At 36.9% G+C, this 25,069-nt stretch overlaps 1 protein-coding gene across 1 annotated transcript in view; it reads right to left on the reverse strand.

Moving 5' to 3' along the window:
* Cnbd1 (cyclic nucleotide binding domain containing 1) overlaps positions 1 to 24,424 on the reverse strand; it is a 376,362-nt gene extending 351,938 nt beyond the window's left edge. The window contains exon 1 of the mRNA XM_052716755.1: positions 24,337 to 24,424. Coding sequence (XP_052572715.1) covers positions 24,337 to 24,424 — 88 coding nt within the window. The remainder of the gene's footprint in view (positions 1 to 24,336) is intronic.
* Between the last annotated feature and the right edge of the window lie 645 nt (positions 24,425 to 25,069).

A 25,069-nucleotide genomic window follows, 5' to 3' on the forward strand; every position in this document is an offset into this window, starting at 1 on the left:
ACAGCATGTATGACTGCAGACCAGAAGAGGGCACCAGATCTCATTACAGTTGGTTGTGAGCCACCATGTGGTTGCTGGGAATTGAACTCAGGACCTCTGGAAAAGCAATCAGTGCTCTTATCCTCTGAGCCATCTCTCCAGCCCCATCAGCAGGAAGTAATTTTAAGAACATGATGCCCACATTCCCAAGAGGTGGGGTGGGTGGTTTTTGATCATTCAATGGGTTATGGATAATTGTCACTGTGTAGAATGGTTGGTTTCAACTTGTTAATTGTTAATGGTCAGGAACAAAGCTAAACAAAGGAAATTAGATTTGGGGTTATTGTTTGAAAAAAACAAGAAAAAAGAGAATATAAATAAAATAAGATAAAAGGTAGATTATTGAATCTACAAAAAAATATATAGAAATGATAGGATAAAGGGTAGACTATTAATCTATGCTGAAAAGGAAAAAATTAAATTAGATTACTGAATCTGCTTTTAGAAAGCATCACTAGTTTTAAATATTTTACATTGGATTCGATTTTTGTATATTATATACAAATTATATATATTGATACAAATTTGAGATTGATTTTGTTAGAAAATACTGTACATGTATTTCTAATCTTGTTCGAGGTATTATACCTATATAGTTCATTTAACAATGTAATGCAATTTTCTAGTCCTTGAAAGTTATTACCAACTATTTTGAATAATAAAAAAATGCAGGTTAGTAGTTAGTCATTACAATTGAACTTATAGTCATATTAAGTATGTTATCAAGATCAAGCAGAAATATATTTTAGATAGACAGGTCATCTTCAAACACTTCAGAGATCTATAGAATATGACATAAATGTTTTAATAACAGATTTTTTTCTTTTTTTTATGACTATGAGACATGTCTGCTCCTGGCAGCACCAATTTACTTCAGAGAAGGTAATGGGCATTGAAGAAACTCCATATGGAGTTTACTTTCTTTGTGGCAAAAGTTAGCCACTGGGCAAGAAAATGCCCTTGCATTGACTGCTGACAGTATGATGTCCAAATGGACAAGCAGGACACAGAAGAAAGGACTACTAATCTTTGCCAAGACAAGGTAGGAAGGCCCTTTATAAAATCCTGCTTCAAAGATGAGTCTGTCAGATATGCTAGGCCTGTAGGCCAAAGATGAATGCCCCAATGTTGCAGAGAAATCTTGAGTGACTGTCCAGGAAGCCAACTGATTCTGTCATTTCTCATATTTTTTGGAAGTCGCTTGCTTGTATTTCCTGCTTACTTAGGTAATACTATTTCCTTCTTGGGTCTCTGATGGAGTTGAAGATTAAATAGTTACAGTTTTCCTTGTTAAGAAATTCAGAAAAGGAACTCACTAAATAGGTGTAAAGTGTATAAGTTTGAAAGACATCAAAAAGATAGTTTCAGTTGGTAATACAAGTTAGGATAGAAAGTGAATCAGGTACATTTTTTTTTATTTTACAATACAATTCAGTTCTACATATCAGCCACGGATTCCCTTGTTCTCCCCCATCTGCCGCCTTCACCTTCCCCCCAACCCACCCCCCAGTCCCACCTCCTCCAGGGCAAAGCCTCCCCCGAGGACTGAGATCAACCTGGTAGACTCAGTCCAGGCAGGTCCAGTCCCCTCCTCCCAGGCCAAGCCAAGCGACCCTGCATAAGCCCCAGGTTTCAAACAGCCAACTCATGCAATGAGCACAGGACCCAGTCCCACTGCCTGGATGCTTCCCAAACAGATCAAGCCAATCAACTGTCTCACCCATTCAGAGGGCCTGATCCAGTTGGGGACCCCTCAGCCACTGGTTCATAGTTCATGTGTTTCCATTTGTTTGGCTATTTGTCTCTGTGCTTTATCCAACCTTGGTCTCAACAATTCTCACTCATATAAACCTTCCCTCTTTCTCGCTAATTGGACTCCCAGAGCTCCACCTGGGGCCTAGCCATGGATCTCTGCATCCAGATCCCCCAGTTGTTGGATGGGGTTTCTAGCATGACAATTAGGGTGTTTGACCATCCCATCACCAGAGTAGGTCAGTTCGGGCTGTCTCTCGACCATTGCCAGCAGTCTGTTGTGGGGGTATCTTTGTGGATTTCTGTAGGCCTCTCTAGCACTTTGCTTCTTCCTTTCTCATGGGGTCTTCATTTACCATGGTCTCCTATTCCTTGTTCTCCCTCTCTGTTGTTGATCCAGCTGGGATCTCCCACTACCCCAAGCTCTCTTTCCCTCGACCCTCGCCCTTCATTACCCCCACTCATGTCCAGGCTGTTCATGTAGATCTCTTCCATTTCTCTGTCATTGGGCGATCCCTGTGTCTTTCTTGGGGTCCTGTTTTCTAGGTAGCCTCCATGGTGATGTGAACAGCAGTCCAGTCATCCTTGTTCCACATCTAGTATCCTCCTATGAGTGAGTACATACCATGTTTGTCTTTCTGAGTCTGGGTTACCTCACTCAGGATGATTTTTTCTAGATCCATCCATTTGCCTGCAAACCTCATGATGTCATTGTTTTTCTCTGCTGAGTAGTATTCCATTGTGTATATGTACCACGTTTTATTTGTCCATTCTTCAGTTGAAGGGCATCTAGGTTGTTTCCATGTTCTGGCTATTACAAACAATGCTGATATGAACATAGCTGAACAAGTGCTCTTGTGGTGTGGTTGAGCATTCCTTGGGTATATGCCCAAGAGTGGTATAGCTGGATCTTGGGGGAGATTGATTCCCAATTTTCTAAGAAAGCGCCATATTGATTTCCAAAGTGGTTGTACAAGCTTGCATTCCCACCAGCAGTGGAGGAGAGTTCCCCTAGCTCCACATCCTCTCCAGCATAAGGTGTCTTCAGTGGTTTTGATCTTAGCCATTCTGACAGGTGTAAGGTGGTATCTCAGAGTTGTTTTGATTTGCATTTCCCTGATGATGATTAGGGATGCTGAGGAGACTAAGAGACTGGCCCCCAGCTCCCATCCTGCCCCAGACTTCCCTTCTGGACCAGAGGTGAGTGTCCTGGGTCAGCCCGGACCCCATCCCTGGGCACCAGCCACTCCGGGGAAGACCTGCCCAACTTGGCCACAGGTTCTGGCCACCGGGGAGGTTCCCTTCTAGCCCCACCAGGAAGGATCCCCTTCTCCAAGACCCCCAGCAGACCCTGCAATCTCCATGCCCTGCCCCCACGCCCATCTGCCCGAGACCCCAGCCACTTCCTGAGACTTAGAGGCCAGCCCCCAGCTCCCATCCTTCCCCGGACTTCCCTTCTGTACCAGAGAGAGGGAGAGACAAGAGCTCCCATCCTGCCCCGGACTTCCCTTCTGGACAAGAGCGCCCATCCTGCCCCGGACTTCCCTTTTGGACAAGAGCGCCCATCCTGCCCTGGACTTCCCTTCTGGACAAGAGTGCCCATCCTGCTCAGGTACATTTTTGACTCACTGAGTATTTTCTCTGAATTTGTCAAATGCAAATGGACTAAAATTATTGGTGTATTTATTGCCTGTACATATTGCATATAGTTATTATACTTACTGTATATAGTTTTTCTTATATTAGTTATAACTTTTTAAATTTTTGCCAAAAAGGGAAAATGTGGTGATATTTTATTTGTGCTCTAACAAATAAAGCTTGCCTGAAAATCAGAAGGAGGTCTGGAGGTCTGTATAGACAGATAGAAAGTGACAGAGCATGGCGGAGAGAGGAAGTGATAAGACTGGGTTGGAGAGAGGAGCTCACTCTCTTTCAGTGGAGGATTTCATAGGGGTAAGAACTAGTGGCTTTCTGTTCTGCCTCTCTGATCTTTCAGCTTTAACCCTAATATCTGCCCCTGGGTTTTTTATTAATAAGATCATATAGTAATTCATGTTACAATGTAATGCTAATTAAATTCTTTAAAAACTTAGTAAGTATATGGAAGCTTACAATTAGTAGATTTATACATTGCTTTTTCAAACAGAATTTAATTTTATTAATCTGGAATCTAGTCTGGTAATTTCTAGTTGCATTAAGTAGTAAAATTGGTATAAATCATAATAATTTAACTTTTCTGGGGAAAAAAGTCTTTCAGAATTTCTTTCCAAGATCTTTAACATGCATACTAGTCCCAGACCTACTTTAGACACAATTCAAAGGATAGTTTTCTTAGTACTTGGTATTTCTTTTCTCTTCTTTTCTCTTCTCCCTTTTCCTGTCCCTTTTGCTATCTCACAATTTTTTAGCCAGTCCTACCTATGGAGACCATAGCCAAGCCCATGTAGGTACCCATCATTGACTGCCCATTCCTTGGAGCATTTTCCAGTATTTAGAATCAATTTCCAATTCCTCATGGAGTTTAAATGTGAGAAAATCACAGAAAAATCCTTAAGAAAGAAAAGTCCTGTTCATAGCCAAGAAGAAGATGAACTGTGATTCTTCTTCAGTGCCATGGTGAGGAGACACCTTTTAAATGAGATGGGAGACACCTTTTAAATGAGATGGAAAGATAGAGTATGAAGTGTGATACATGTCTTTAGAGTGATAGGCATTACCATCACAAGCCCTCTGCTTACTCTAGAACAATCAATTTTATTAGAAATGTGAAATGATACACAGTAATAAAGGCCACCTTATACATATTATTTCATTCCTTATTATTATTGAGAAAATAATTGATTTAATGCATTTTTCAGGCTTTTTAAGAGTCATTCAATGACCACATTCTAATCATGAAGGATTGGAACTTGGGATGCACAAATTTATCCATTCTAATTCAGAGTTCCAGAGTCATAAAATTGGGTTTTGTATGGACCCTGGATGATTTCAAAATTAAACAGCCTAACAGACACTGTTTTCTGTTTAGAGTATGAAACTAAAATAAGGGCAAGTTAAGCAGAAAACTCATTGCTATCCTAACATCATAGCTTTTAATAAACCTGGAACTACTATTCACGTGATGGAGATATTTCCCCTCCCACAGTTCTCAGGTAAATCTTAGCCAATGAAAGTGTTGGTAAACTGAGAACCACCCACATCCCAGAATCAGATGCCTTCCCAAGCCTGCCTTCAGTGACTCAGTGCCAGCAGCCAAATGAGAAACATTTCTATCAGTCCCATACCCTTTATGATGCCCTTATAAAGCCTGCACCTTCACAGCCTGCTCTTTCTTTTCCATCGTTGTTCAGAGGCAGTCTTTCGTGCTCTTCCCCCACCCACCCACCGCCCATGGCATTCCTTGGCCCTCCCATCACTACAAAAACCTAACAAAAAGACTATATGATTTAGTTTTAGTGTCATATAGAATTATTTATTTTAAATGAACTAAGTTATAACTTTGATATATATATAAAACACTTGACATGCCATTATTTCTGGTGTGAACTATATAAAATGTTAATCATAACAGACTTTTAAGCACATGGATTAGAAAGAGACTTGTGTGAAATGCATATTAATTCGTATTCCTCATACAGTTGATTAGTAGACTCAGTAATAACTCCGGTGAGTGGTATGGAAAGGAGGGGGGAACACCCTAGAGATTTAAGGAGAGGGCTTAAATCTGAGAAATTCTGACCACAAAAAGCAGACTCCAAAAACTAGAATCTATTATCCTTCACTTAAGACATTTTTTTAAATTACACAATAAAGATTTTTAAGAATAAGAATTACTGGCAATGAATAAAGAAATTAAAATTCCACTTTTTTATCTTTTACACTTTACTTGCATGAAAAAAAAAAAGCTACCAGGAAACTGAGGTTTCATGCTTAGCTTGAAACAACCCAGTAAGCTCAAAAACAGCATGGACTATACAGCACTTACAGGCTTGTGGAACATTTAATTAATCAAAAATATGTCTTTATCATTGAACCTCTTCTATAAGAGCTGTGTATTACAAGGGTCTTTATATGAAGATTTTTAGCCATGTGATAGATGTTGTCTTTGAAAGCAGATTGTTTAAAAATCGAAAGACTAAACTTTCAATGTGAAATTCAACTATGGAAAGACCAGATATTGATCTTTCCTACTGATCAAATTTATTACAGGGGTAAAACTTAAACAGTTTCAAAAGTTGTAATGTTTACATTTGTTTTCTTGTCTTGTTTTTCCCTCATGAAATGTTTTAGCCCAGCTTTTGACAAAAGCAGCAGGGGCTTAACCTTAGAATGGGGTTAAATTCTAGGATTTTAACCAGAGTATACATGAACAAGCATTTGAAACTGATGGCTATAAATTAATTCTATACTAGAAACCCATTGTGCAATTAAAAATCCAACTACCTATTATCATATTGGGCATATGTCCAGTGATGTTATTAAAATGGAAAAATTCCAATGTTGTATGTTTTAATGTTTGTTCCAAGTAAATATATTTTTCTATTTATGTCATTAAGTAAGTATGCATGGATTAGATTGTTCTCATAATAAAAAATGGTCACACACAATATTTCTCAGGCTTTACATATGTAATTGCTTTCTCTCCATTTTTATTAGCTAAAGAAATATTGACCCAATCCTCAAAAGTTTCAGAAAAAATAATTTATATTTAAATATCATAAAACAATTTTACTGTATATATTGGAGATTCATTGCATGATGCTATAAGGTATGTAGACAGTTAAATAGCTACTGTGGTGAAGTTGATTATCTGAACACACTTTTTATTTTGTCAATAGAGAAGTTAACATATACGTATTCAACAAAAATCTCTAACCGTATACATCTATTAATTTTGTTTCCTATCACAAGAGTGATTTTAATCAAATCTTTGTAACTCTCAATAAGGTGAATTCCTGCAAGAGCCTAGCTATTGAGAAAATGTCACAATGACCCTGTGGAAATGTCAGAGTACACTCAGTTGAAAAACAGAAGGTTGAAACCTCTTCAAAGGGTTTCTGTGCACAGTAATAATTATACCAATGACATGTAGAACCTTTCTTAATATAATTATCAGTGGACATGTAAGGAGTTTGTAGCAATAATAACAGAAATATAAAACAAACTTGTTGTTGCCCTTATACTGTAATAAGCAAATATTGAACTCTAGCTCAAGACTGGAGTATTAAGTTGGACAGGAGATAATTAAAGGATTATAAGCATGATTAAGTCTTTTTATGTACTTAGATAAGTGGTTCAAATCTAGGGAAAGAAATTAAATTGTGAATAACTATATATATTAAGAGTTCATTCAGTATACCTGCATTAATGGGCAATAGGAAACTTATTTACATTTTTCTATCTGATTTTTAGTGTTTTTCAAAATTCCAAATTGACTTTTCTTTCAAATAATATTGAATAAACATAGCACTTGATACAACTAAATAAACCATGAAGACAGGCCTACCTCCAAACCCTTGGACTTTGGACTCTATTTGTCAGCTGCGTTAGTTGGTCCTAGCTCCAGAATGGTGGTCTGCAAGCCAGCTTTGTTTCTGAGCCTCCCTGGAAAATAGCTTTGTTCCTCTTCCGTTTCTCGCTCTGCTTGACTCTATCTCCACATATACAGGCCTAGATCCAGAACTGATATGGGTAAACCTGCTTTGCTGACAAGCCACCTTTGCTAGGTAAACGCTTCCTTCCCTCTCCTATCCCTCCCTCTGCCTGCTTCCCTCTCCTCACCCACAAGTCTACCTCCAGTTCAGGAGCCATCTTTTCCTGGTGGAATCAAACAGCTAATGTTCCAGCCTTACTTGGCCTAGCTCCAGCTACAGTAGGCCAGATTCTTACATCAGAAATACAATCAAAGAAAGAAGTTCACATGCACACATAACATCACAAAAACAAAAGCATGAATGACCAAGACAGACTATTATCAAATCCACTAGTCCTGTAGGAATGTTATTTAGAGAAATTTACCCAGATGAACTCAGAACACATAATTTCAATAAACAATAAAAATTGTTTTCAAAGAATTCAAGGCGTTTAAATGTGAGAGACCTGCTCCTACTTTTCTCCCACAGTGTACTCTTGAAAAGGGTGAAGTGAGAATTGTTTACATAGAAGGATAGAGGGGAGAGAAACAGATAGAAACAGGATAGCTTCGGGAGGGCCTGGATCAATATCCACTGGCCCCTTCTGTCTAAAGGGCTATTTACAGGAATGTGAAAGGGTGAAGCAAAGACCTCCCACTAGCTCAGCCAAGGGTAGACCCTTCCAATTACCTTGTAACCATGCACATGGTCAAGCCATCCTCTAATGCAGCCCTGCTGGGTAAAGCAAACACAAATCTCACTAGGAAACCTTTGTGGGCCTCTACATTTAAAGAAGCACAAACTTGACTTCAAGAGGATAACAATAAATATTGAAAAAATAAAAATACATTGCTGAACAAAATGACAAAGAAAACTCAAAATTTAAAATCAGAATTGAATAAATAGAGATATTAACAAGAACTCAAGCTGTAATGAAGATATAATTAAAAAAACTCAGTAACCCAATAACAAAACTCAAGGGAAAGCTATATGAGTAAATTGGATCAAGTAGAATAAAGTCTATCAGTACTCAAATATAAAGTAGAGGAATGAGACAAAACAGCAAAAAAATGAATTTTTAACATGTGAAAGGAATATACATAAATGTAAGATACCATGGAAATAGTGAATCTTTGAATTCTAGGCATGAAAGAGGGAAAAGAATCTGAGGTCAGGGCATTGAATAAGCCTACAACAATATCATGAAAGAAAATTTCACTAAACTGTCACCTGTTCTTAGAACTATGACCAGTTATGAGTTTTTACAGTTTCTGCTGCTCACTGCCCAAAGTTTCTCTGAATAAAGTTGATAGCACCACTAAGCTATGGACATAAACATAATTATTTAGAAAATGATTCGAAGCCGGGCGGTGGTGGCACACGCCTTTAATCCCAGCACTCGGGAGGCAGAGGCAGGTGGATCTCTGTGAGTTCGAGGCCAGCCTGGTCTCCAAAGCGAGTTCCAGGAAAGGCGCAAAGCTACACAGAGAAACCCTGTCTCGAAAAACCAAAAAAAAAAAAAGAAAATGATTCGATATGTATATTTGTCCACTCAGCAAAATAGCAGCAGTACCTTCCCACTAGGGACTACAACCATGTTTTGACCATGTTTACAGTATGACCTGAACTGCCTTGTGGAACAGGCTGCAAGTCCACTCAGACCATACACATATACAAATACATACACATACAAACACACATACACACCATAGATGCACATGATATATAATGCATATATATGAGAGATAAAAAGAAAGATTAAAAATATATCCCAAACATCCAACAACACTGGGGATATATTTAAAGAAAAGTCTAGGAATTCATGGGGCAGAAGAATATGGTGAAATAAAAGTTAGAGGTATATACAAGGTACTTATTGAAATTATAACAGAAAATTTCCTAAACATAGAGAAAAAAATCTAAAGACATCCAAATATGAGGCATTTGAACTTCAAATAGACATGGCCAGAGAAGAATCTTCCTGTGAAATAATGCAATCAAGATGTTGAAAATACAAAACAAAGAAACAATATTAAACACTGTAAGAGGAAGGCATTAATTTGCCTACAAAGGCAGAAAGGTTGGAATAACATTAAACTTTCCATCTGTAATACTAAAAGCCAGGAAAGTATGGTGTCTTAGTTAAATTTCCATTCCTATGATAAAACGTCATGACCAAAAGCAACTTGGTGAGGTTATGTTGTATTTCTGTTTATTAATTAAAATTTATCATGAAGAGATATTATGGCAGGAACCAAAAAGCAGGAACTGAAGCAGAGACCATGGAATAATTTTTCTCAGTTGAAGTTCTCTCTTCCCAGATGAACCTGGCTTGTGCCAAACTGACAAAAAACTAACCAAGCACCCATGAAATTTTTATATAGTCAACCCTTAAAAGTGACTGTGCAGTAATATCATGTATAGCAAGGCCATCTCAATATTGACAGAGAAATAAGAACTTTCAAGTTAAGCACTGATTTAAATTAATTCATGACAACCAAGTTAGATGTGAATATAATATTTAAAAGAATATTATACACAGAGGAAGCAAAAGAGCAGTCTCATCCATAGGACCGCTGGAAAGAGTGTATTTCACAAGAGAAACAATCATCATAAGAGAATGAAACAAAATCTACCATATACAAATCCATAAAATAGTAAATTATTAATGTTAGCAGAGGGGAAAAAAAGAACTATCAATTTCCCAACCAACCAGAATGTCAACTGACACAACTACAACCAAGGCAAATGACAAACTCATCTCCACCTCAACTCAGCAATTAAAAAGATGCAGACTAAACTGTCAGACTGAACAAGGAAGATTCAACTACAAGTTGGCTCCATGGAATGTCTGATAGTGGCAAAGATCCAAAACTGATGTCAATCAGCGTACCAAGCAAATGGAAGCTGTAAACAAGATGGCGTAGCTATTCTCACGTTTTATAAAGTACCCATCAATCAAAAACTATAGAAAAGATACAAAGGTGTCTACTTATTAATGAGGTAAAGAATTCATCAAGAAGATATAATAGTTAAGTATTTATGCACCACATGTTGGGGATTTCAGTTTTGTAAAACAGATACTAAACAGCAAGAAACACCATGTATGCCCTAATACAATAGTGGGAGACTTCAGTACCCTACTCTCATCTTTAGATATATTTCCAAACTTAAAAGTAAAAAAAGAAATTTCAGAGTTAAATAATACCATGAGTCATTTGGATTTAATATATATTTATAGAATAGTATCTCCAACAGATAAAAAATATTCATTCTTCACAGTGGTCTGTGAAATGTTCTCCAACATTAATCATGTTGTAGAACAAATAAATCCTTAACAGTTATTATAAAGTCAAAATTAACCCTTATATATTATCAGAACACAGTGGCATAAAACTAAGAAACAATAAAAAGAAAAACAACAGAAACTATACAAACATGTGGAGCCTAAATGGAGTTTGAATGAAGAGTGGATTATTGAAGAAATAAAGACCAAAAGTTTTAATGCCTAGAATCAGATGAAAATTGTAAAACAAACTACGAGAACCTCTAGGGTACAGCTAAGGCATATCTGGGTGGGAAGCTTATAATGCTATATATTCAAATAAAACAATTCAGAGACATCTCAAATAAGGAAACTAATGAAAGGCCTCGCCATTCTAAACACCAAAAGGCAAGCCCAAATGCAGTGGGCAGCAAGCAATAAAAAAGAATTAATGAAATAGAGACTAAAATGACAGCACATATACTCATTTAGAATTTTGTTAAGATAAGATTGACAAGCCCCTGGTATAACTGATGAAAAGAAAGAAAAAACCTAAACTAACTAAATTATAAAGAAACAGGCTGTTATAAAACAGACTCCAATTAAATACTGAGAATTGTGAGGGAATACTTTAATGTTTACAAAAAAAACCCAGAAAATCTAGAGGAAATGGATGTTAATAAACAAATATGACCTACCAAAATTAAAAAAATACAAACAACTCAAACAGATCTATGACAATCAATGAGTAAAAAACAAACAAAAAACAGTGCACAAAAACAACCAACTAGTGACTAAAAGTTTCCACACGAAGGAAAACCTAGGGTCAGTGGCATTCATTAAAATCAAACTTTTAATGAATAGCTAACACCAGTACTTCTCAAAGTGCTCCACAAAATAGGAATGGAAAATATACTAATAAATTCATTCCATAAGCCAGTTTTACCCTGTTGTGGAATAGCAGTTGAAGATGTGTTACATTTGTTTACACTGTGGAACATTTGTTTAATGATGCAAAGATGTGCTGTATTCTTTCATGTTACATTTGTTTAACTCTGAAGCTGTGTTACTTTGGCTGTCTAAAACACCTGATTGGTCAAATAAGAGCTGAACAGCCATTAGCTAGGCAGAAGAGGGATAGGCCAGACTGCTAGACAGAGAGAATAAATAGAAGAAGAAAAAGAGAAGAGGGAGGAGAGGAAGAAAGAAGAGAGGAGGATGCCAGCAGCCAGCCGCCCAGCCAGATGTGGAGTAAGTAAGAAAGAGATATACAGAAATGGAGAAAGGTAAAAGCCCAGAGGCAAAAAGTAGATGGGATAATTTAAGAAAAGCTGGCAAGAAACAAGCCAAGCTTAGACAAGTCATTCATAAGTAAGAAGTCTCCATGTGTTTATTTGGGAGCTGGGTGGTGGGCTGTCAAAAAACAAAGAGTTAAAAAAAGAAAAAAATCCAACTACATTACTCTGATCTCAAAACTAGATAAGGATACCATAAGGGAAGTAAAATATAGATCAATTTCCTTGATACAAAAATTCTCAACCAACAAAATTCAAGAACACGTTAAGATCGAACATCACAAACAAATTATTTTCAACTAGGAATATAAATTTATTCTAGTACCTAAAAAATCAATAAATATAACCTATGGTTTAAGTGATATATGCCACCTGATCTTATCAATGGGTGCAGAAAATGACATTTGACAAATTTCACCATGCCTTCATGATAAAAGTCCTAAAAAAACTAATAATATGAAAGAACATATGTCAACATAATAAAGACTACACAAAATAAATCTATTTTCAAGATTTTACTTAAGGGAAAGCAGCATTTCCTCTAAAATGGAGACTAAAGCCAGGGTCTCTGTTCCTGCCACTCTTACTCAGCACAGTGTTCAAAAATTAGGGCAATAAGAGAAAGAAAGGGGTAGACTTGGCAAAGGAAGAAGTCACTGTATCACTGTTTGTAATATTAACATCCAACATTTAGAAGATCTTATGAATGCCACTGGAAAACTCTTACGTCTCAATATTTTCAACAAAGTTTCAGGGTATAAAATCAACATACAAGGCAAGCAATGTTCTATACACCAATGACAAACTTCTGAAGAAAAAAATTCCATTCATGATTGCTTCAAAGAAAGGAAGTAAAGAAGGAGGGAGAGAGCTAAAAAGATATCTTGAAAGATTTAGGAATAAATTTAGCAAAAAAAAAAAAAAATAATCTCTACAATGAAAATTTTAGGACACTGAAGAGACTGAGGACACTAGAAAGTAGAAATATCTCCCATGCTCATGAGTTGGCAGAACTTATATTGTAAAAATGACTAATAAAAACTTTCCAAGAAATCACTATAATCCCATGAAAATTCTAGGACATGCTTCACAAAACTAGAGGAAGAAAAAAATGCTAAAATTCCTGTGAAGAACTTTGAAATAGCTAAGTAGGTAAGGGTGTCTGCCACTATGTCAGGACTCAGTGGGAGAACTGACTCTCTCAAGTAGTCCTCTAATTTCCAATATGTGCTGCAGCATGCATGTATACACATACATACATGGGTAATTTAATAAATAATCAGCATAATGATTTAAAATTGATTTGGAAACACAAAGATCCCAAATAATCAAAAGTTCTAAAATGAAAGAACAGTTCCAGAGGTATCATGGACCTAGTTATACTGTAAAACCATAAGGACAAAGACAACATGGTACCAACACAAAACAGACATGTAGACCAATGCCATAAAATAGAGGACTCAAAAATAAACCCACTTTACTAGTTTGTTTTCTATTGCTGTGATAAAAACACTAACCAAAATCAACATGGAGAGAAATGGGTTTACTTGGCTTACATTTCCAAATCACAGTCCATCACTGAGGGAAAGCAAAGCATGAACTCAAGGCAAGAAACTGGAGCCAGGAACTGAAGCAGAAATCATAGTGGAACTCTGCTTATTAGCTTTGCTCTTCTGGTTTGCTTAACCACCTATCCTGAATAGCCCAGGCCTCCTAACCAGGCCTGGTACTACACACACTGGGCTGTGACCTCCTCTATTATCAATCAAGAAAATACCCAACATACATGCACCTGAGCCAATATGATGATAGAGGCAGTTCTTCAATTTGGATTCCCCTTTCCTGGATACGTCTAGGCTTGTGTCAAAAAATAACCAGTACACCCCAACAGGTACAGCTACATAATCCTTGACAAAAGGTATCAGAAACATAATTTGAAAAAAAGACAGACTTTTCATCAAATGGTGTTGAGAACACTGGACATCCACTGGGAAAAGACTTAAGTTCATTCAAATCTCACATAGGAATGAATTAAGAACAGATCAATGACCATAATTTACTAACCTCAAACAGTGAAACAACTAGAGGAAAACACTTCAAAATATAGACACAGGCAAGAATGTTCTGAAAATGACTCCAATAGCATGTGAACTAACCCTAAGAACTGTCAAGTAGAATTACATGAAATTAGAGAGCTTCTGCACTGCCAAGCAAACAACCAGCAGAATGAGGAGACAGGCTAGATGTGGCAGGAAATCTTTGCCAGCTTTACTTCATCCACGGGACTAATATTTAAAATATATTAAAAACTGAAACATTAAAACTAAAACTCAAACCTTCCAATCAATAAATGGGCCGGTGAACTGAATAGATATTTCTGAGAACATAAAACATTAATGGCCAATGGACATGTTTTAAAGTGTTTAAAATCCTCAATTTTCAAGTAAATACAAATTGAAACTAATTGCAGATTTTATTTCACCCCAGACAGAATGGCTAACATCAAGAAAACAAGTGAGCCAACTTGGCGGTGAATGCTGATAATCCTAGCACTCAGGAGGCAGAGGCAGGCAGACCTCTGAAAATCCAACTCAGCCTGGTCTACGAAAGTTCAAAGCCAGCAAGGGATACAGTAAGATCTTGTCTAAAAAAGAGAGAAGAAGATAACTGAGAAGGTTGTCTTTCATAAACCTACATTTATGCACATATATATGAATATAACAATAAAATTCGAAGAAAAGGAGGCTGTCAACTTGAGAGAAGGGGTCATGGGAGAGGTTCTGGAGAGCACAGCCCATAGGAGCCGGAGGAAGGAAAGGGAAGGGAGAGGGAGACCCTGATGTAATTGTATTTCAACTAAAAACATATTTAAAAGAAGCAACTATTTATACATACAAGATGAATCTCAAAATGAATTATGTTAAGTAAAAGAATAAGATTCAAAAGACCCTAAATATATGACATTCTGAAACAGGCAAAACTCTAATGATAGAGGCCAAATCAGCCAGTGACGTAGTCTGAGGACTGGGGAGGAATATTTGACTATACAGAAGAGGTTAGTGGGTATTTGGGAAAATAATAGAATTGTTCCATATCTTGATGACAGTGGTGTTAAGAAAATGAAATGGTGGTTATGCACTTATCTATGAAGATCTATGCACCAAAGAACAAATTTTACTATTTTTAAATTAAAAATAAAAATTAAAAACCAAAAGAAAGAAAGAAGAAAAGAAAACAACACAGACACCAGCGACAGCTGGTGGGCACGGGTGTGTGGCGAAACAGGAAGCTGTAATCATTGCTGATGTGTGAACTGGTGGAGCCACTCTGGAAATCAGCATTTAGACTTCCCAAAAACCTAAATCAGACATCCCTGCTATGAGTGAGTCAAGAGAGAAAAGCAGAGAACATTTGGGGGACATGAGAAGGGAGAGAGAGTAGGCCGTCACCCTGTAATCTAGCTGAAGCCTTTTCTTCAGCAGAGCAAGGACGCCTGCATAGTTAACAACTGCGTGAGGTCCTGTTCCCTTCCCCACTGTAAACCTGTATTTTCTAGACTGTCACGAGAAACCATGCGGAGAACACATGTACTGAAGACTTGGTACAGATTTAGTGGCTTCTGGCCTCCCATGATCAGATTGTGGTTTCAACTGGTGTGTCTCTGGAGCAACCTGACATATCTCTCTTATGAGAAAAAGGAAGAGAAAACAGTTTCTTAGCAACTTTTATGATGTAGCCTCCAGATTGGTATATATGACTAATGCTAAGACAATTGTTTGCTCTTCTTAGAGAGTCCTGTACCACCCTGGGGTGTGCCTTACATTCTTCTGAGTATCTTTCACTTAACCTTCATGTTTAAGGCTATGTTAAAATAGCTTTCATATAATTCCCAACTCTGATGCACTATACTAGCTAATTCTGATATTTTTTCATCATCAAATCATAAATCCTTATTTGGTCTGAGTTGGGGTCCTAAAAATCTAGCTCCTTAAGCTGCCCAGGATGTCAGGGTAGGGCTATGTCTCTGTCCCATCACTGCTGAAGTAATCACTCCTGGAAACTTCTCAAAGAACTCAAAGTCCCACCACAAAGATAATTGCACATCTGTAATATTGATGCATTATTAACAATAGTAAGTTTGGTGATGTTTTCTTTGTGCACCCCAATAAAGCTTATCTGAGGATCAGAGTAAAAAGCCAGCCCACTATATTAAACATAGAAGTCAGGCAATGGTAGCACATGCCTTTAATCCTAGCATTCGGGAGACAGAGATTCATCTGGATCTCTGTGAGTTCAAGGCCAGGCTTGGTGTCACACGCCTTTAAATTCCTACAGTAGTTGGAATTTAAAGGTCCAGAGGTCTGTACAGACAGATGGGAAGTGACAGAGCTGGGCAGAAAGAAGAAGTGATGTAGCTGGGTGGTGAGAGAAAGTAAGAGGGCAGGGACAGAAAGGGATACAGGAAGGAGGTCTCTTTGGAAGCTGAAGAGTTGGTGAGGTGAGGATGGTTGTGGGCTTCTCCTATTCCCTGATCTCTCAGTTTTTACCCCAATATCTGGCTCCAGGGTTTTTTTTATTAATAAGACCATTTAGCAATTCATCTTACAAGTGAGATGTCCATCAGCAGATGAATAGATAAAGTAAGTTATATATTCACAATGAAATTTTATTGAGCTATAAAATGTGAAGTCATTACATCTGTAGGAATATTGATGCAACTGGAAAACCTCATGGTAAACAAAATAAACCAATAAAATAGAAAGGCAAACACTGAATGTTTTCCCTCATACCCTTATATGTGGATCCGGATTTTAATGCTGTATTATATATATATATATATATATATATATATATATATATATATATATATATATATGTGAAAATATATAACTCAGGAAACTACAGAGGGATATGAGAGTGAAAAGAATAATGTTAAGGGAGATTAGGAAAGGAAAAGAAGGTATATAAGGAAGCAGAAGGAAGGCTGGTCTGGGAAAAGGAGTCTAACTGTACTGAGCAGAAGTGGACTAAAGTAAGATGATCAACAAATACATATTATTACCAAAACACCACAACAAACTCATTCCTTCAATACTAATTTTTGAAAGACTAATAAGATTTAAATTATGTGTAGTATGTTTGTCTGATTTAAACACAAAATTAACTAGAAACAAATTCTCATTTTATCAGTTGGTATCAAGTGATAATGAGAGAGAAAGCACATCAGTTATTTTAATGTAAAACAGCAATACAGAAAACAACAACAAAAAATGGATGCAGAGAATTATCAGACAGGTTCCAGATGGAAGAAGCAAAGGAGAAGAAGCACCAAGTGAAACTCGGGAAATAGCTCCCACAGTATTTCTGGTGAAGCAAAAAGGAATGGTTGAATTATTCAACTCTTTGGCTGCTGTATATTCATTATTAGGATAGGAAAGAAAACAATGATGAGGACATGCAAGAAACAGAACAGAAAAGCACTGAACATGTCATGTTCTTTAGCCTTAGCTTCATCTGCCTTCCAATCTCTTTCTAACACTATGGACGGATTTGAACAGCAAGCAGAGCATCAGGTTTAAGAAGTGACAACAGTTCAACAGATTATATAAAAATCAGGACAATTTTATTATACTCAAAAAATTAGATACAACACAACCATTAAGATGAATGAAGTATATGCATGTATGTTATTAAGAAAAGACACTCCTGTTATATAGTATGAATGTATGTAGCATCATTGAGTAAAAATAATGTTATGTGAGAAAATAAAGTATCTTACCACACATACCTTTAAAAAGATATCCCATGTTCATTGAAAGTATCAATACTTTTTAAATGCCCATACTACCCCAAATTGTTTATAATTTCAATGCAGCCCTACAAAAATCTCAATGTTATTTTTCACCAGTATAGAAAGTCAATCTTAAAACTCATGGAGGGCAACAACAAAAGACTGCACAGTCAAAGAAATCTTTAATGAAATGATCAAAGCTCATTCAAAAGAAAAACTTTATTAAAAGATTATAATCAAAATGGCATGACATTGCTATAAACATAGACCTGGCAATGAACAGAATCAGATATTTAAAATCCATTCACTTATCTTCAGCTAATTTTCAATAATGGTCCTGAGAGCACAAATGCAGAAAAGATAATCTCTTTAAGAACTGGCACTGGGAAAATTGAATGTCCACGTGAAGAAGAAAAAAAAAAGATAAAAATGTTGGTCTTTTTTGCACATGGTATTAAAAAGTCAGCTCAAATGAATTAAATATTTGACTATAAAACCTGAAATTGCAAAATCCTAAGGTAGGTGGACAGGAAAAAAGCTGCAACAGTATGGGTGAGAGAAATACTTTCTTGTATATAACATCAAAAAGCCATGGACAATAAAAACAAAAGAGAAAAATGAAATACATGCACATAAAAATCCACTGAGCAGTAAAGAATCAGTTAACACTGAAGAGATGTGCACAGAATGAGCAGGAATACTGGAAAGCCATGTATGTAAGAGATTGCCTGTGGCTTTTCCTAGGGAGACACCAACAGCTGGGAAAAAATGGATAGTAGCTGTCAAGAGATGCCCAATAGTCAGACTCTCTAGTTCAATAGTTTTGTCCAAATTTGTATTCTGGGTGTGATAAAACACTGAACAAAAACAACTTTGGGGGTGAGCAAAGCATTTACTTTATCTTATAGGTTAAAGTCCATCATCTTGAGAAATCTTGAGAAGTCATCGTCTAGGGAAGTCTGTGTGCTAGAGAGCTTCCCCATTCTCCTGTACCCATATGCCACTCTTGTGAGCATTTGAATATCTAATTAAACCTAAGACTCCCCCTTATGCCTGACCCTCCATCACCACTTCCCAAAGGTCAGTATTGACAGATTTAAGGGATGATGATAATCATTTTAACCATAGAAGAAATTTATATTAATAGAAATGAAAACAGTAGGACACAGTGAGAGATTTTGGCCACCTCATAAAAGATATAAATGTCACATTATAGACAATGAATTGTAATCTATGATTTGGAGAACAGTAGAACCCTAAGCTTCAGAGTAGAAATTAATGTGATGAAATTTCTTTAATCATTTCACAAAAATAAGTATCTGGTTCCTGTTACATATTGGAAGGAAGACCAATTAGTTCAGGGGTTAGTTCAGTGACAGATAGAGGCTGGACCTAACTGGCTGAGGAACTGACATTACAGTAGTACTGATAACAGAATTTATGAGGTAGACTGAGGACAGAACAGTAGCAGTCCTCGGTGAGACCCAGGCCAACACGTAGTGGACAGATCTGACTTACAAAGATTTTCATTTTCTTTACAATTTTCTGTTCAGGTATAATTGTGTTCAAGCTGAAATTATGGAATTTAATTTATAAAAGCCACTCACTTATCTTTATATCAATAGATAAGAGTAGTTCTCACTCATCAAAAGTCTTTTTGTTCTTAGAAATAGGTGGAGACTACTACAGATCTATAACTGATCAAATGCAGAGAATAAGTGCTCACTGGGTGCCCAATACCAAATGATATATTTCCAATGTAATCCATACACCCAAGGCTCAGTGAAAATCAAGGAAGTGGGTATGGAAAGGTTCTAAGAATGATAAGACTAAGCTGTCTGCTGCAAGACAGCATCTACTATATATAACAGAGAAATTCCACGCAAGAAATCTCAACAATATGGCTGCCTAAACAAGACCTGCATAATGATAACACATTATTGACATGCCAAGCTGGAGGGAAGAATTTCTTAAGGTGTCACCCGCAGATGAAGAGCTACAGGCAATCAACTCAATCTCACAGGAAACTCCTGGACTGTCAGGATCTTACTATCTTTCTGACTTTTCTTCCATGATGCTCCCTGAGCCTAAAGTGCAGAAGTGTTTGTTGATGAATCCCTTGGGACTGGGCTCTAAAACTCTGCATTTTGATTGTGATTTTCCCTAGTAGTCTTTGTCTGTTTCAAAGAGAAGTTTCTATGATGAGGTGAAAACTACATTTCTCTGTGCATACTCACGATTATAGATTTTGTTAGGGATTATGCTACTTTAGTAAATTAGTGGTTGAAGATTCTCCTCCAGTAACCATAATTTGATTAATTTTTGATAGTCAACTTTCTAGGTCACCTCATAAGTTCATTTGTTGACTCTAGGGGATGAGCCCTCTCATATGGCAAACAATCCAAGTGGTCAGCAATAAACACAAGTACATATGAAAAACACTAAATGGATTCACTAGGTTTTCTTGTTTTTTATTGTTTTTGGTTTTGGGGTGTGTGTGTGTGTGTGTGTGTGTGTGTGTGTGTGTGTGTGTGTGTGTGTTTGTATGTGTGTATAACAACAATAATAATTAAGAAGAGGCCATGAATTTGAGAAAAAATGAGGGAACATGATAGAATGTTTGGGGAATGATAGAAATACAATGTTCCAATATGAAATTCTTAAAAATAATTAAGAATTTATATTAAAAATCCACTCAGAATTGTCTAACCAAAGTGTGTAGATATTGAGATAGTTGTAACAACTGTAATTTTAAAAAGAAATATTTTTTTCTTTTTTAAGAAGGCCTTGGTGTATAGCCCAGACAAATCATCCTGTCTTCTGCCTGGAATGCTACAGAGCTGGGATTATAGGCCTGTACCACATTACCCGGCTTCCTTTATTTGTTTTCCTTTTGTTTGTTTTTGTTTTCCAATGAAACATTCAATTTTCACCCATGGTATTAACAACAAAAAGTGACTTTTACTCTGAAAAACAATTTTTAAAATCTTCCAATGCCATGTTCCCCGAGTTGTCTCCGGAATTATCCTTACTTACTGTTTCTATAAGTGTAGAGAAACACACAAATGTTCAGCCGTTTATTCTTTTTCTATTTTCTTGGAATTTCTGTTCTCATCCTCATTTCTTTTATATTCCCTTGTCTTTTTGTGTTATTTCTTTAAGTGCTACAATACACTTCTATGATTTTCTTCTCTACCTACAAGCCCCTCTGCCCTTGCTTCTGCCCTCACCAGTGCCTCTAGAGGTTTGAGTAGTTTAAGATGTTAAAATGGTGCCACATTCCCTTTTCTAAATACATGTTTTGAGTCTCCTTTCATAGTGAACTACTAAAGGACTCTCAAATTACAGAAAATGCCCTTGAAGTCTTAGGAATGGCAGCATGGTATTTCCAGGCTTTCAGAGAATGTACACTTTAAGATGGGAAAGAGCAGAGAACCATTCACTTAAGAGTTCTACCTTACTTCTGAATTCCCTAAAGTGTCTGCAGTCTTGAACTCTTTTATTTTCCTTCTATATCCTAATAAGTTAGAACCAGTAAAACACACCTACAAATGTCTTGCAAACCTTGAGTGTTTCGCAGCCTGGCAAAGCACACAGCCAATACACTAATTCCTCCCTTATGATCTAGTAGTTAAAGTGTACAACCTATCTTTAAATCTTTCCTCAGAAAGATAAGCCTAAGAAAGGTGAGGAAAACAGAGGAGCATCGTATTAATGAAAACAAAGCTCACTAGACCACACTCCTAACCACAAGGCAAGGGTGAAGGCGGACTCCTGTATTTCACTAACACTCTTTCCCTTCCTTCTGGTGTTTCAAGAGATCAAGTTATACTAGTGGGTCAGTGTGAATGCTTCCACCGTCCACCATTTCACTCAGATGGGAAAACCACTGTATGCTCTTCTAACTGCAAGATCTTTGAAGTAATTCTCATCTAGAATAATATGTGAAAATACTCTTTTGCTTCTGGAAAAAAAAAAAAAAACCTCCCTTTCCTGGGCTTATTAAGCTGTGAAGAATCCTGAGTCAAAAGCAGGAGGTTATAGAAAACCGGAAACTGACTCAGGAGGCTGGCCTGTGTGCACTGTCTGGGAATCATAATTTCCCAGGTAACGAGAACCAGAGCAGTGCTTGAAGAGCTGTGATATGTGGAGTCCCTTGAATCAGGAAGTTAGCAGACAAGATGGAATTGATGTCTCTATTGATGCTGTTGTTTTCACGAGTAGAGTTCATTTACATGAGGATATTCTGAGAAGCCTCCTCCCCTTCCCAACTGTGACTCCTACTATGATATATAAGCCTCTTTACCTTTGATTATGAGAGAGAGCTTGCATTCTTTTTTCCTTTCCCTTGTAAGTAATTTCCAGAGACAGCTTTGAAGCATCAATGCGTTGTGTTACAGGTCTGGAAATCACAAGTCTGAAGTAGGTCACTGAGTGAGAATCAAGTTATCAGCAGGGTGGTGATACTCCTGAGGCACTAGGGAAGAATTCATGGCTGTCTTTGCTAGCTTCTTGACACTGCCCAGATGCATCCCTGTCTCATGTCTTCCCTCATTTTCAAAGGTAGCAATGGCCAGTCAAGTCTTTTTCACATCTCCTTTCTCTGATAAGTCTTTATGATTTCAGTATGCACTGTGGTGTCTGAGGTTCTCCCCAGCTCAAGAGCAGCTGATTTAGTTGCCTTAAATCTGCCTGTAAACGTAACAACTCCTTTGCCTTGTCAGCATCTTAGCGTATTCCTAGTTTCTGGAACTCAGGACGTGGCTACCGTTGTTAGGCATTGCTCTGCTTACCACAGACTTCACAAGGTTTTGGTGAGGCATAAATGAAACAACACGAAAAGTACTTATACATTGTCTGTAGAAAGTGTTCAGTAAATGTTATTCACATGAACATATTTAAAAGGAAAGCAAATATGCATCCCCAAGTTTAATTTTACTGACCAAACGCAAAGCAAACAAAAATGTGTATAGTGGCTAGATGTTGTGGGCATTTAACCAAACATCCCTGTTTATGTACATTGTACTTTTACAGCTCTAATATAAAACAGGTTGCATCACTCAACAGACAAAGAATCACCACTCTCAGGTTTCATGAGATTATTGTTTCAGCTGTGACAGCAAACCATGCCAAGGAAAACTGTAGACTTGCTGGAGTTAACACAAAGCCTGAGCCATTAAGCAAGCAGGACGCATCTCCAAAGGGCAGTCACAGGCACAGAGCATCCTCTAAAGATCTCTACAGAGAAAATGAGGAGCGCTGCTGTCTGCTGCTCTCCATTATGCTCCATTCAGCTCTGAGATCTAAATTACTGCTGATTTTTCATCTTTAATCACTTCACAGAAGTCAAGTGTCCTTGGAAGAGACTGCAGAGGGCAGCACACATTTCATCCCATTGATTCTAAATTAATTTGATCTTTTAACTCACAGCTATTGCACTTCCTGGGCTGATAAAAAAAAAATCTTAGGGTAGTTTATTTTTTCACAAATAAAACCTGACAGTGGATGGTTTAGGGGCAAAATTACTTGAATAAGTATTTCCACTTAAATAGAAGTAGAAAATTTTGAATACATATAAGAATACTTTTACTATAGGAATAAATATAAAAAATAACAAATATAGCAGTTAATTATAAGGACTTTGTATAATATATATTTAATATTTTTACATGAATTGATATGTATATACACAGACATATATATATTATACTCCTTCAAAAGGTATGTTTCTGTTTTTAATATCTTTTCTCTAGAAATGATGACAGTGAAATTTTAAACTTTATCTAGAACTTAACTTTCACAAGAAGATAGAAGAAAATACTAGAAGTAAGTCTCTAGTGAGCTTTGAGTCATGAGTATTACCTATGTTACCTAAAGTTGTTTTTAAATTTCAACACAGGGATTATCGCCTGTTATTTTTAAGTACACTGGTATCGAACAGATCTAAGAGTTGTACAGTTTTAGCCCTACACAATACCCTAGTATAACTTCCTGAACTTATATTGACTACACATGATAAATACTGTCCAATGTCTAAATTACAAAATATTTAATTCTGTGTTTATAATTTCTATGACATGATAAACCAAAAGCTCAAATATAAAAGTGAAATAGAAATATATTTCACTCAGAAGAATGGAAATTACCTTTTTTCCCATTGTAAACTTAAAATGAGAATTCTCTAGTGAAAATGTACTCAGAATAGTAGGACCAACTCAGTGTAGAGAACACAAGGTTGACTAGAAACAGATGCCTGTAGTTTCCTGTAATCTCAAAGGGATTCCATTTCTCTCTTACTTGAAAGGATTTTTGAATTTATATAGAAGGGGCATATTGTTGAAGCCCTAAGATCTCATCAAGATCTTCATTTTACAAAGAAAACAGTATTTCAGAACTAAATAATGGAAATAGTCTCAAATAGGCAAAGCCAGGCTGTACAACTGTGTTCTTCCATTACTAGGCTGTAAGTAAGAACCTCTCAAATCCCTATTTTTCACAATGAAGCAAGTACCACTGGAAACAATAATGAAGGCATGAGAACTTCATAAAAGTGTCATTTACCAGGTATGCTGCGAAGCGGAGGAGGAGGCACATTGTTAATGGCCACCATGTGAGCCAGAATAGCTGTTGGAAGAGAATTCATAGGCATTTTGGCAGCTTATGAAGCAGATGGGCAGAGACTACTTAACTGGCAGAGGACCATCTCTATCTTTGTAGCATCATAAAGCAGAACTTTCAAAGTCCTCTCTAATAGGCCAAGCTCACAGAATCTTCTTGTTCACACTTATGATGTAAGAATGAGGTCTAGGTCAGGAAGAACTCTAGTCTAGTTCAGTGGAATAATGAAAGAAATAATGTGAGCTCCAGGGCTAAGGAAAATGAGGAATGACACTGTAATTCACAAGGCAGACACAATCTAATCAAGGTTTAAGTTACAGTTTTTTGGTTGTCTTCCATAATTTAGAATCCTTTTCTTTCCCACCTGGCAATAGCAAATCAAAGGCCATTTTGTAGCACCAGCAACAACAAAAAAGTAGAATTATTCTAGTCTCTCTGTCCATAACAAAGGGTAAACCATCATCCTAATTATCACAGATCAATAATCATCCCTGCATACACATGACCAAGTTGTACTGTTGTGTGGCATGAATGTCAGTTGTTTTTATCACAATGACCAAAGCTAGTTTGAATGTTGGTATGTTGGGAAGTGGAGGTAGAAGCACTGTTGATAGCTATCATGTTAGGCAAACTACTAGAAGAGAAGAATAGAATCTTGAAAGCTTCAAAGCAAGTC

The sequence above is a fragment of the Peromyscus californicus genome, unplaced genomic scaffold, assembly GCF_007827085.1.
Source record: "Peromyscus californicus insignis strain IS unplaced genomic scaffold, ASM782708v3 Scaffold_5__1_contigs__length_169319896, whole genome shotgun sequence".
Classification (NCBI taxonomy): Eukaryota; Metazoa; Chordata; class Mammalia; order Rodentia; family Cricetidae; genus Peromyscus; species Peromyscus californicus.